Source organism: Spea bombifrons, chromosome 4 (assembly GCF_027358695.1).
Source record: "Spea bombifrons isolate aSpeBom1 chromosome 4, aSpeBom1.2.pri, whole genome shotgun sequence".
Taxonomy (NCBI): Eukaryota; Metazoa; Chordata; class Amphibia; order Anura; family Pelobatidae; genus Spea; species Spea bombifrons.
In genome coordinates this window covers 61749175-61762359 of record NC_071090.1, presented here as the reverse complement: position 1 = coordinate 61762359, position 13185 = coordinate 61749175, and the positions used below count along the sequence as shown (strand labels likewise).

Genomic DNA, 13185 nt, shown 5'->3' with positions numbered 1-13185 from the left:
GAATATTATGTATATACAGCATGCCAGAGCTGTTTAGGCTAAACTGGATATAGTATAACTACACTGGCAGACAGGGAATGATGCATAAATTGGGTAAAATCCAAAGAATAATTTTATCTTCAAGTAAATCAATTCCAGACAGAGAATAATAACACCAGTAGTTAAGGGGATAGTTAAGAATGACTTTGTTTGTATGATATGATTTCTTGGTATTTCAAAATGGGGAATGGATAGAAAATCTTTCTCTTGGCGGTCTACATCCTGTGACAAAAACATATGCCTGTACACCGGGACAGTATAGGGAGGTATACACGTCATGCTGGCATAATAATTCACTGTGTCAAGTAGGAGTTGAGACAGTCCCTACTTCTCAAATTCTGTCATTCATGGGATACGGCAGGGTGTGTTACACGTTATTACTAAAGATCAATCAAGTTGAATGGGTTTCTTCTGATGGGTGCTGGGGTAATTACAACTTGTCTAGAGGACTCTATTGTGGGGATAATTTGACTATTTTAAACATTTCTGGCATTTTATTTAGGATTCCATTCATCAGTCGACATTCTGTTGAATACCTCCCTTCTATAAACATTTCGGTGATACCTCCTAATCTCAGGGATGCTACTATTCTATTTAAATGGAGTAAAGTATTAGAATCAGACATAGGCCTACTTAAAAAAATGAAAGAATCTGATGATCAAACTAAGGTGGTAATTCAACATCTCCAAGGGGAAGTTGAACAACTTATTCCTCACATTGATTCTATTGCCACAAATAATCATTGGGATCATATTTTTGGACAATCATTTTCTAAAAGGAATTTTATGTATTATATGTTTCATCCTGTTTTTATTATTTTCATTTGTACTATTATATGTTTTATTGTGCAAATAATTCTTTGTAAATCACTGAAGCGCTTGACATCCAAGGCTAGACATACTATAAAAGAATTTAGATATTTTCATTTAAGTTAGACTCTCTAAAAGATAACTACACTATGGTGCCATGGAAATCCAAACATACAAAACCACTAATCTGAAGAGGACCTGCATTATGGATTTTATTCTTGACCATTTTGAATGTTTTTTCCAGCCACAGCAAACTGGGTTTACGTGTGTCATTCAGACACAAAGGGGGGAGATGTAATAAATATAAGTCAACTATTAATCTCCATGGACAACAGCTGGCTCCCAACACAATGGGATTCCTCTTGAGTAAACCAGTTTCAAGGAATTACACTAGTGGCGAAACCCAAATGTCCAGGAACTCCCAATACATCAAAGGGCTATCTCTCTACCAGGTGGGAACAATAAACAGGAGATACAATCTACAATCTCCTACAACAAAAGGACTGCAGGAGATAGTATCTGGGCTGGAGACAAGCATGTGTTTGTCCTACAACAAAAGGAGACAATATCAACATTCAGAGACCCACCCTGAATTTTCCCTGAGGACCATCAACTTCACTGTGGGGGGCAATCTAACTTCATGGACAAGAGCGGTCTCTACAGGCAGCTGGTGCAGGTACAAGATTGTGCCTTCCTAAGGATGAGTGGACACAAACTAAGAAGATGATTGGCTGGGACTGTTTGGGCATGGTGGCTATAAAGGTGTGAGCAACAAAGACAGAGAGAGGGAGAGAACCAGAAAGAAGGAAAAGAGAGAACCAGAAAGAAAGAAGGAAGGATAACATCAAGGTGACAGGGACATCCCACCCTTACATGCACACATAGAGTCACTAGCATAGTGTAGTTAGAGTCATAGAGCCTTGTATTTTAGACGCTTCTCTATATACTCATATATATGTATTTGTTATGTTAATAAACCCATTGTTTTAAGCCACTGGTGTAAGTGGAGTTTCATACGACGAGGAATCTGTAGTAGTTAAAGGAAAGCCAGACGGGTGAAGGTTATATATCCCGGGATTCAAAGGGGCTTTTCTACAGATACAAGAAATAAAATCCATGTAAGACAATCTGATACGGAACACTGGGTCGGTGACACACAGTCTAGCAGGTTGAGCAGAGGGGATCATCAAATTAATCTTCAGGCCGTGCCAATTATACAGGTTTATTGCAAAACTGGATACATTTGTATAGATCACTATCTTGGATACTTGCTTTCCAAAGTGTGATTGCGGTTGAAAAATGTCTTGGGGTTGTGAGGATGTGCAAGGAAGTAGGTAGAGCAGTTTCAGGGCCAACTGGAATGAAGCAGGTAGGCAACTAAAGATTTCTTAGACTTCTTAGACTTGGGAGCATGGCTGTCCAACCAATTATTGATGATTATGTCTGGGTGCACCTCATAGGACATGTGTGTATGGTAATTAAATACATGTACTGCTGTTAAGAAAACCTGAAAAGCTTCATTTCTGGTGTGACCATGGAGCAAGAAGACTGTCCAGAAAGAAGTGAAATGTGTAGCTGAAACTTACAGGTCTATTATTGAAATAAATTATATTTAGTAGTTATACATGGGTTATTAATTTACAGTTAGTTTACTTATGCTTTATGTCAACCAAATAAAGTATTGTAAACTTAAATTGACCTTCCTTAGGAGGGCTTAGCCTCTTCATTCTTTGAAGTTTCCAGAACACAAAATTGCTTTAATTACTGAGAAGCAAATGAAAACACATGTATGCGCTGCTTTTCTTTTTTGAGTGATATTTATTCATACAGTGCCAGATTTCAGCATTGTTTTTACCACCTGACACAAGTTTAAAATAGAGAACATAAATAGAAACACAAGTAAAACTCAAAGTAGTAAACCATCCATATGCCAGGAACGTGTGAGATCGAATACTGGAAACATTTGATAAACTGCTTTATACAGACATAAGGTGCAAAACAAGAAGAGGTTCATTAAACGGCAAAACAAATGTATATTTCTAGTTTTGTAATTGTCTATATTATTTTAGCTGAAAAAGAAAACTTTAATTACTAATAGGTAGTTTGTATATCATATGACAATAGCAAGGTTATAGAAGAGATTGAGATCTCTCACTGTTAGGGGAATGGATGAGATCCTTTATGAGAAGTGAAGTGATGGCAGCCAGTCGGTGCTTAGAGTGGTGTATGGGGAAGACACTTGGCCCTTTTTCCACCTATAGGATGGATTCGCTTGATTTTGACCAGTGATGGAGAATCGATGCCTTGTTTGACTGTGCTTGGGAGTGATGAAGAGCTGGGTACATGAACTGTTATATATTAGCATATAGGTCATGCAAGCACATTTAAGGCAAAGAGGAAAATATGCAGCAATCATTGGAGCACCTCCATTGGATTCCTTATTGACTTTCCTCAAATTTCTAAATTTCAAAAGACTGAGCCAACAAAAATATGACCAATGAATTTGTCTCAAAGTTCTTATTATCTATAAATAGATTCTATATCATCTATAAAGTGATGATCTTTCATAAACACCCTGAAGTGCTGGTTACTTGCACTCAGTTTGCATATGTATGTATCATATGTATAGTTTTTATTCATTTATATCAACAGATGTTCATAAGACTTTACAGTTTACACTATAATAATAGGGATAGAATAAGTGTAGTCAGGTGGTAAAAACAATGCTGAAATCTGGCACTGTATGAATAAATATCACTCGAAAAAGAAAAGCAGCACATACATGTGGTCAAGGAGACATTTTGATAGGGATAGCTAACTATAAATCCATTAGGAAAGGACGTCCCTGGCCCATAGAGCTTACTGTTTATGTATGTATATGCATCTATATCTAGCGATATAAAATGTACAGCTGTAAACAATTTAGAACCCTCTTTATACGGAAGAGTAAAATGTCCACAGATACCCGAAATGGTATTAGTGACAAGGATGTCTTTTATATGGTCATAAACTCTAAAAAGCTTCAATTCTGCGATATCACTTAACAACAGGACAAAGTCCTGGAATGAAAGCATGGAATATTCTGCCAAAGTGTAAGACAGTCTTTGCAGTAAAGTGCATTTTAAAAGGAACACAATTGGAATATACTTTGTCAGGTTGTAAAGTACTCACTCAAAACAGAGTCTTTGCAAATTGTTGATGTAAAATGAATATGCCTTCTTAAATAACTCCGGCGACACCTGAAAGGAAAAAGGAATAGTACCTTACCAGAAGGCTCATATGTAAAAGTATCTTTTTTGCTAAAGTACAGAATTGGCAATGGAAAAAGCACACCGCATTTTTCTTCCCAAGTGATGCATAGATCAACAAATAAAAGTGGCCACAATATATTCACTGTAACACACCATTTAGGATGACCACTCAACTTATTCTCAATTTAGGATTTAACAGATGAATATAGAGTTTAAAGGAAATTGTTGGTGCTTCTGGAACACATAAATAAATAATTGTGGAAGAAATAGTGACATCTCGTTGAAAACTTGGTGAGTCTAAATTGACTTACCTGCCTATTAATATTTAGGGGTTTATTTACTAAAGTTTGCTGTTAAATTGCAGTTATCACCAAGAATTGTGAAAGGACCATCGTCTGTGAGTTTATCCTGCAAGAAGAGCTGATCCGATCCCACATAATTCATAGCTCAAAAAGGTATAGAGTTGCACCGTGTTTGCCATAGAAAGAGAAGAAGTAAATTTGCTAAAGATTATACTTTTATTGGCTAACTGACTGATTGCAATGGATTGCAAGCATTTAAGACTATCTATTAGTCATATTATCCCAGGTATAATATGTCTGAAGAAGAGACTCATAGATAGTCTCAAAAGCTTGCAATCCATTATACGCTTTCCTGCAGTTAAAAAAGTAATTCATAATGTAAAGGAAACGGGGCATTACAATTATCAATATTTATCCATCAATAGATACTGATAATTGCAAACCACCGTAGAGTTTTTTTCTCTCCTTACTATAAAGATCAGCACAGTATTACCAACACGTCTTCATCTTGTCCAAAAAGGTGATCCAAATAGCTTCCGGCCACAGCTTTTATTTTAGGTTTCTTAGTTTCGTCAATAAACACATCCCTGTAGGAAAAATGTAAAGCAAATATTCTTACCACCGCTTAAGGCAGCACTATACATATATTATTTTACATCTGCGACTTCACAATGCAATGTATATACCATGAGACTAAAGGTTTATTCCTCCATGTTTTGGTTATAAGCTAATAAGATTGATTTACGTATATTTGTTCCTATAATTCAAACAAAAATAACCTTTTGAAAGTGCCCCTGTCACTGAAAAAATTAAAGTCTCCCCTTTTAGGTAGGAAACATTGCCCCATACATTGTGCTAATGAAAAGTGAATTGCATTTTGACATTTTAATAGAAATAAAAAAAAAACTACAAACATGTCAGTCGAGTGGGTTTTAAACATGGCTTCTGTACGGCTAAACAACTGTATCACAAACAGAGTATATTTGCATTTTTCAAATGCATTATTGCTTATTTACCAAACTAATCGAAACTTGGAATGGGCTAAAGTCGATATTTCTTATTAAACAATATTAATGTACTAGGTGTGGTGATGAATATTTTCTTTTGTTGAAAAACTACAATTAATGCACTCTGCTTATCAGAATTATTACACCATCCATAGTAAACATAAACATCTGCATCACATACCATAAAAAAGTCTCATGGCCCGTGTCAATCATTTGCTTGAGTTTGTCTTCCAGAAACAGGAGAGGGTTTTCTGGGCACATAATGCATAAGCCACACAGCAGCGCCTGTTACAGAGAAATCAGCAGCCATTGAAATGAATGCAAATGTATGAGTGTCTTGTACGCTGTTATTTTCTGTCTGCATACAGTAGCGCCTATATGCTTCATGCAACTATACATCATAGTGATTGGATACCTTATTCTATAGTCTACCAATTGCCTTTACAGAAGTGCAGCCTTTGCTAGATCTAAACCAACTCTTTGCCCAATTGGCTTTGCCACCCTTGTGCTATATGGAGACTCCTTAAACTGAAGAATTGTTTTTCTAACGGTCATTAACGTCTCCTGAAAGGTGGCATTCCGTGATATTTCTTCAGACCTAATTCACTGAAAAGAGATGTTGAGGTCCAAGAATAGACCAAATACAAGTCATTTGAGATATTTCCAAAATCAGAACAAATACAGGAATATTTTTTTCCATTTCCATAGTTTTTATAGGAGAAATATTTCATGCTGATTATATATACATATATATAGTTTCATATAATATATATTTCATATATATATAAAATACAACATAGCAAAGGTGCTAGAAATTCTTCAGTCCTTAGGTGTATATATAGAAAAAACCTAGCCTTAGTGTTTAATAAGACCTTTGCCTCCAGAAGTGTCCCCATTAAGTTTTGACCACTCGGTTGGCGCCCATGCTATAGGGGCGCTGATTATATAACTTTATCACAATGGTTGTCTTGCAGGGAGTTTTCATTTCGTTTTGGAGGGGTGGGCGCGTTACCTCATAAATCTCGGGTAGTGAGTGCTGCTTGATATACGTCCTGAGCCGGACATCTGCATTACGCAGAGAGGACATGTTAGAGTTTAAGGTCACCCCAGACCCTCAGACTTTCTGTATTCACCAACAGAACGACCAGCACATTGGAAGCGTCTACACTCCCGGTCTCCTAGCAACAAACTCTCGCTTACCCACCCGTTGCTTCAAACCACTCCCCCGTCCCTGTCTGTTCAACGCTGCTCGTTGGGCGGGAAAGGGCCGACAATAACCTAACCCTGGGATGCGAGTGTGTATCCGTAAATGATCGTATATGGGCTTCAACCATGAGGGGAGATTGATTGATATAATGATAAGAGCGGTATTTGACTATTCCAAATTGTTTTGCCATTTACTTAAACGTTTACAACCGATAAGAACCCACATCTGAGGGCTCAAAGATTGTCGGCTGCCTGCATCCTTTCATTCAGGCACCAAGGATATTCACTGCCCTATTAACATTGTATTCCTGAATAAACGTGTTTTTTTAGCTTGAGATTTTTTTTTTTGCAAAAATGTCCTTTTTCTAAGTGATTATCAAGAAGGGTTAAGGGATCTCAATGTATGGATTGCAGAAGGGGTGGCAGAAACATTTAAATACATATGACGTCACTTTATAAAGTGCTGCGGACCTATTGCCTCAAATACGTTAACCATAGCGCTTTTTACACTACAGGACCTGAGCAATGTTCGTGTTTTATGTCTCTGTTCACTGGTAATGTTATTCTTAATTAATGCACCCACACAAATTATAGTTTTTATTCAGCACAAGTAGGGCTTTCTGATATAACAATATTCATGAATATGACATTAGTTTGTATAAAACAATGTAGAAAAAATGCTCCAGTGATGTCACCAGAGATCTTTCTTGTAACTATAGGGAATCCCTGATGACATCACTGGGGTCCCTTTACATTTGTACGTATGTATTTTTATTTTAATGTTTCATTTAACGTTTGATTGCTATTCTGCAGGATGCTTTCACAACACTGGAAGGGAATGCCTAACTTCCGTTCAGAATTTCAAACACTTTCAGTGTAACCTGCGCTTGTTAATTAATAGCGTACAAAAAAAAATATTTTTTTCAATAAGGTTGGACACACAGTTACTGCCATCTCCTATTACATTTTTAATATCTCAGCCTAATTTTCAGGTAGAAATTCTGCTAAAATGTTTGTATTGTAATATTTGTGACAGCATAAAAGCGTTATAATGTTAGGGTTGAGTTAAATCCCTTCGCCTTCTAATCCAAACTTGCCAATGCTTGGTTATCTTTTACCCAATGCAGGGGTACATGTGTACATTAATAGCAACACAGAATTTGTCAGCTAAGAACTACTATGTGTCTGTTTTCTAACTGGGTCCTTGGCATTGCACTACACATATCCCAAGCATGATTAAATTCCTTCACTATATTCATTTGTAGGAATTTGCAGGAAGGCCATTCCACCTCCCCCCATCTTCTCTGTGATGAAATTCATACAGACGCTGATCAGGTTTATTGAGTGATGTCACAGTGACATCATGAAGCACTTGTAAAGTAAATTCTTTGAGCACTGAGACACACATGCCCAGTATAGAATGCACAATGTGCTTCCTTGTTCTATTATTACATGGATATATTAGTTATTCTATGACAAATACAGGGTGGTGATTGCATAATGTAACTGCAACCCCTGCTGGCCAGATAGTGAACTGCAAAGACAACAACCAGCCATGTACTATTACATTCATTGTTTAGAGGAAAGTAGTGGCTCTGAAAAGCTATTAAATGAAATTATATTTGAAGTCTATGATTATACAAATAGTAAACCATTATATCTTGAAATGCAAAGTAAGAGAATCCCACTATTGTTTCTATTTAGATTAAGCAACGGTAAAAATGTTGGAGTTCTTCATAAGAAATGATTATGGCGCAAAGTTTGTAAAGTGGTCTGGTCATCATAGCCATTAACAAGGGCATTCCTGCCTTTAAACAAAACACTAAAATAAGGAACTGTTTTGCAGAACAATATGTTTACTTTTTGTGACTACAATTAAAAAGGAAATAGATAAGGACAGAGTGGTTTGTCCAGGGGCCAAATAGAACAAGAGGTACATAGATATTGTAGATTATACACATGGACAGACTGACAGACTGACCTAAGAACTGCATGAGTTATAGATTTATCTACTAAAGTGAGAGTTTTCAGGCAAAGTATGGTGAGCGTGTTATGGCCAGGCCTGGTGCGATCCTGATGCAAGAAGGGCTGGCCCTCCATAGCGTATAGTTAAATCAGTGAATTGTCTTTCCACAAATCCCCTTATGCATTGCTAAGAAACATTCTTTGTCCTTCATTATGCAGTTTAACAGGTGAGTAGAATAGTCGCAACTGCCATGCGCTCGTTCGTGTGGGGGGGGGCGACAACATTGTTAGAACAGGTTGTGAATAAACTTGGGACATTATCTACACAAACTGCCTCCATCAAATAAGAGGTTTATGCCAGGAAGATTCTGTGATCCCTGTAACAAGTTACTGTACTGCTGCAAAGCAAGGTCATAAAATTATACGAAACTCTCCAAACCCCAAATCGGTCACTAATACCTATAAATGAAGGTATTTAAAGAACACTACAGGGCTTCCCATTTTTTATAGGATATAACTGAAATGCCTTTAATTACAACATATGGAAAAATGCACCAGATGTAATACAAATAAACTTATCCTGACACTTTTAGCAGCTTAAATGACAGTACAGACAACCAGGTTTCTTATGAGAGCGCTCATTTCTGTTCCCTTCAATCATTGGGGAAAAAAAAATTGCATCAATCACTACATATTTGCAGCTTCACTGCCGTTCATGGGAGGTTATGGGAACCAGTTTATTAGAAAACAAAGCTCCTTCCCCATTATCGATACAGTACATGAACTGCTGTACAAATATTTTTATTAATAAAGGTATGTCCTAGATACTAAAAATCAATACTGTGGCCCATCATGAAACACCTATGCCTGCAGGGGTTTACCTGCTATATTTTGTGTGATACAAACAATTTACAACTTGAGATAAAGGTTGTGTTGTATTCCAGTATGGAGAAACAAAAATAAAAAAATACTACTATTCTTGGGGGGGGGGAGCTTAGCTTGCATGATAACGGTAAATGGTCAGTTCAGCTCCCTATCTTTTAGCATCATTCTTAATGTGGACCAGTCTTGCATTTACTCAGGTCAATTATTTCTTCTTCTTTTTGCTTTTCTTGCCACCATCACCTTGAGGCACATTTTGGTCGCTGCCTCCTGATTTTTGAGTTCTGGTCTTTAGTTTTGGGATGTCTTCTGCTACTCGGAGCATTACAGCTTTCCCTTAAAAGAAAAGAAGCAAAAATAATTAAACCACAGACAAAGCACCGAACAAATGCAAACCTCGTTTACTAGCAGGCTATAGCTGAAGTACTGCAGCCAGGGCTAGTAAACACCATTTCTTCATATATTGGAAACGCAATAAACTTACATCTAATCCGTATATAGTGTGTCCAGCGGTACTGAAACATTTATTATCAGCTTGCAGACATTTTCGTGTGAAGCTGTTTTTTGTGGCTGACTCTGAGATGAAGCATTCCACCACAATGTGAAACTGAACCATTTCAAACTGGTCTTGTGAGAACTTGCTACAGAAAATAAAGTTGCACATTTAATGTGCCAGGTGCTTCCCTTCCTGATTTTGTAGAGACAACAAAGAAAACACAAACAACCACCCCATCCAGAGCTTTACTTGATGTAAGTTTGTCCACACATGGTGTCCCATCCTCGTTCTTCAACTGCACGCGCACTCTGCCTCTGAACTGGACGTCTCGGTTCAACTCACGTGTGTACATTTTATCTGCCTGTGGTGGAGAAAAGATTCAAAATTCAACACAACTGGATTATGAATCACTGGACAACTAATCAAAGAAATTAAATCATTACCTCTACAACAACTTGCAACTTGTTGGCACGGCACACGTCTGCAATCTCGGAACATGTTGGATTCTGCACAGCCTGGATGAAAACAAAGCTACGGGTGAATAACATAGATGCTATGATCTGGGTTACTCCATCACACTCGTTGTGGAGAAGAACAAGGAGAAGGTGTTCCTATCAGATATATCTGGACACTTTCTGCCATCCTCTATGGTGTGACCAACATTCATTTCCAACTACATGGAGAATATAACTGTGTTATATGAATCAACAAACAGTGTCACAGTACGGAAATAAGGCATTTGCTACATCAAAATCATTCAGAATGCAGCATGGCAGCTCCGGGTGTTTTAAATGCAGTGTATTATGCAGTGTATTATGCAGTATGCTGCTGTTCTCCCATACAAGATATTTTTAAAGCTTTTTTTGTTGCATATCCAGTTACTCTACAACAAACAGGTATACTATCATATACAATAAAATCATTAAAAATACATTTGCTACGTTGCCTGCAACACAGTTCCTAATTATCAAACAGAGAGACAATAGAGACTGAGACATGAGTGTCGATTGCAGCACAGTGCTCCACATACTATTAATTTCGTGGAGTGGACATGTTTGCAAAAGTGCCCATTAACTGCTAAAGTGTAATTAAAATAATCATGAAATGTTACATATCGTAAGAAACTCTGGTTTGCTGACCTTTTCAATAGGTATCCTTCTCCCTTCGGCAACTGTTTTCTTGTTATTGATATAAGCTGGATAAATGCAAATAAACCTGGTGAGAAAATGCCCCGGTTAGTGCACATTTCAGCCACAGTGAACTGTAAGTAGCTACAGTTGATTAATTAATTAATTAAAGTTAAATCGGTTATTGTTCATCAATGTTTTGTGTCTCTTTACTAATGTTTTTCTTACAAATGGCTAAAACATATGTGGCTTGTAGCACACGTACAGCACATTTCCATTAGTATGTACCTGGATGGGTCCGTGTGGAGTTTGGTCAAGTCTGCCATGATTCCTGTACCTTCTCAGTCACAGGTGCATAACTCAACTGTTCTCCTGTAGCAGAAAAAAAAATGCTGATTAATTACTGTATATAGTCAGTCCATATCTTGGTCATGCTATAATTACATTATTCCAAGCTGATATTTAATGTATAAGCATATTTCTCACATTTTCCGGTTCCCTACAATATCAGGATACGCCATTCAATGAATGGCATTACATAGCACTGTATTTCTATACGATTTTGAGACATTATATTGAAAATTAAAAGAAATAAAATCCAACTTCAGAGAATGTCTATAGATAACAGATTAACAATAAGAAAACAGAAACAGCATTTGATGACAGAGAAATACCATTTTGGCTCATTCCCTGCTTTAGAGACTCAAAGCTTAATCAGTCTTTGGTCTCTTGTAAGATTCGGGATAGCCATATGCTTAACCTATGCATGTTTAAATTCACTTACGCTACCGCTTCTGCTGGGAGCCTGCTCCACAAGTTTACGTTTCAAATAAAACTAATACAGCCAAAATCTTCTACTCCTAACTTTGCATTGGAAGGATGATTCGAATATGAGGCCTTGATATATTATTTAATAGCATCCCCCAATGTCTAATATGAAAGTTACTTAGAAGAATAGAACATGGCACACAAATAAAAAAAATGGCTTAAAACTAAAATTGAAGAAATTCCTATAACGGAACAGAAAACGTAACTTTCATTAATACTTTTAATAGTTAAAACGTTTTGTTTGCTGCCCCACAGCATTGTTTTCTATATAGCAGCTTCACTACATGCATATAGTTAGTGAGTATTTAGAACTTTTTCAGAGTATTCACCCGGTTGTTACGTTTTCTTATCCAGGAAGCATAACTTAGGGTTTTACTACCCAGTACCTTCCTCCATGCGGATTTCTAATTTCAAGGTTTATGAGACTCCTTTGTTCGTACATTGAAAACGAGGTAACACGTCAAACATCACTGGCCCTTTTAATAACTGCCCCAGGGCATATGCCAACGCTGCCCATAGGGATAAAGCGCTTCTTACATTAGATACATTCAAAGGGTCTGAAAAACTAGAATTTACATTAGGTAAAAAGATGGCTCTGTTCACAAGCTTACAATCTAGAGTAGTACTAAGCATTCATGTTTAATCTAAACCAGCTTTACTTAGGGCTGCTAATTTTGGTAATTTAATATACTTAGCAACACCATCTCAATGCCCCGCAATGCCAGATAGGTGCCCTGCAATGACACATGGGCAGAAAGCACCTGTAATAATAGCATATTGGTCCCAACGTTAGCTAATTTTCTATGACACGGTTTATATCGAACTAGCAAACCCTCTGAGAACAGGACGTGCTCGGCTAGCCCGTTCTGACCACTAAAACCATGCCTGTTTAACTGGGCAGAATGGTTTCTTAACCCCCGATGGTTTGAATGAAATGCAGGTAAATTATTACTTAGAATCATCCCTGATACGTGAAACTCGCCTTGTGTACACTGTAACCGTCAATGAAACCCCAGCCTTATTACCCAGAACACCGCTAACAATAAAAAGATTGCCCGTTATCCATACCTCAATTTCTAGCTGCTGACTACACTTTCCGGAGAGCACAATTCCCGAAGCGGAAGCAGGCCGCAGAGAGCAACTCCCCAGCAGCCAATTAGAAATTTAGCGTTCCAAGCCTCCTTTTGGGTCTGCTAGCAAGTGATTGGTTGGATGTGACGAGATTACGTAAACAAAATGGACGTACTTACCCAATAGAAACGCTCTGACTACA

At 37.4% G+C, this 13185-nt stretch overlaps 2 protein-coding genes across 2 annotated transcripts in view; both read right to left on the bottom strand.

The window, feature by feature from the left end:
• Positions 1-6499, bottom strand: part of FBXL13 (F-box and leucine rich repeat protein 13) — a 60315-nt gene extending 53816 nt beyond the window's left edge. The window contains exons 1-4 of the mRNA XM_053464272.1: positions 6421-6499; positions 5590-5693; positions 4895-4988; positions 4020-4087 (exon numbers count right to left, since the gene is read on the bottom strand). Coding sequence (XP_053320247.1) covers positions 4020-4087; positions 4895-4988; positions 5590-5693; positions 6421-6495 — 341 coding nt within the window. The 5' untranslated portion in view covers positions 6496-6499. The remainder of the gene's footprint in view (positions 1-4019; positions 4088-4894; positions 4989-5589; positions 5694-6420) is intronic.
• A 2580-nt stretch (positions 6500-9079) lies between these two features.
• SRP19 (signal recognition particle 19) lies at positions 9080-13070 on the bottom strand. Its single transcript, XM_053464269.1, has 6 exons — positions 12981-13070; positions 11373-11456; positions 11097-11172; positions 10401-10472; positions 10207-10318; positions 9080-9797 (listed from the first exon to the last, which is right to left on the bottom strand). Exons 2-6 carry the CDS (start codon positions 11408-11410, stop codon positions 9667-9669), a joined length of 429 nt encoding a protein of 142 aa, XP_053320244.1. The 5' UTR covers positions 11411-11456; positions 12981-13070; the 3' UTR covers positions 9080-9666.
• Positions 13071-13185: the final 115 nt, after the last annotated feature.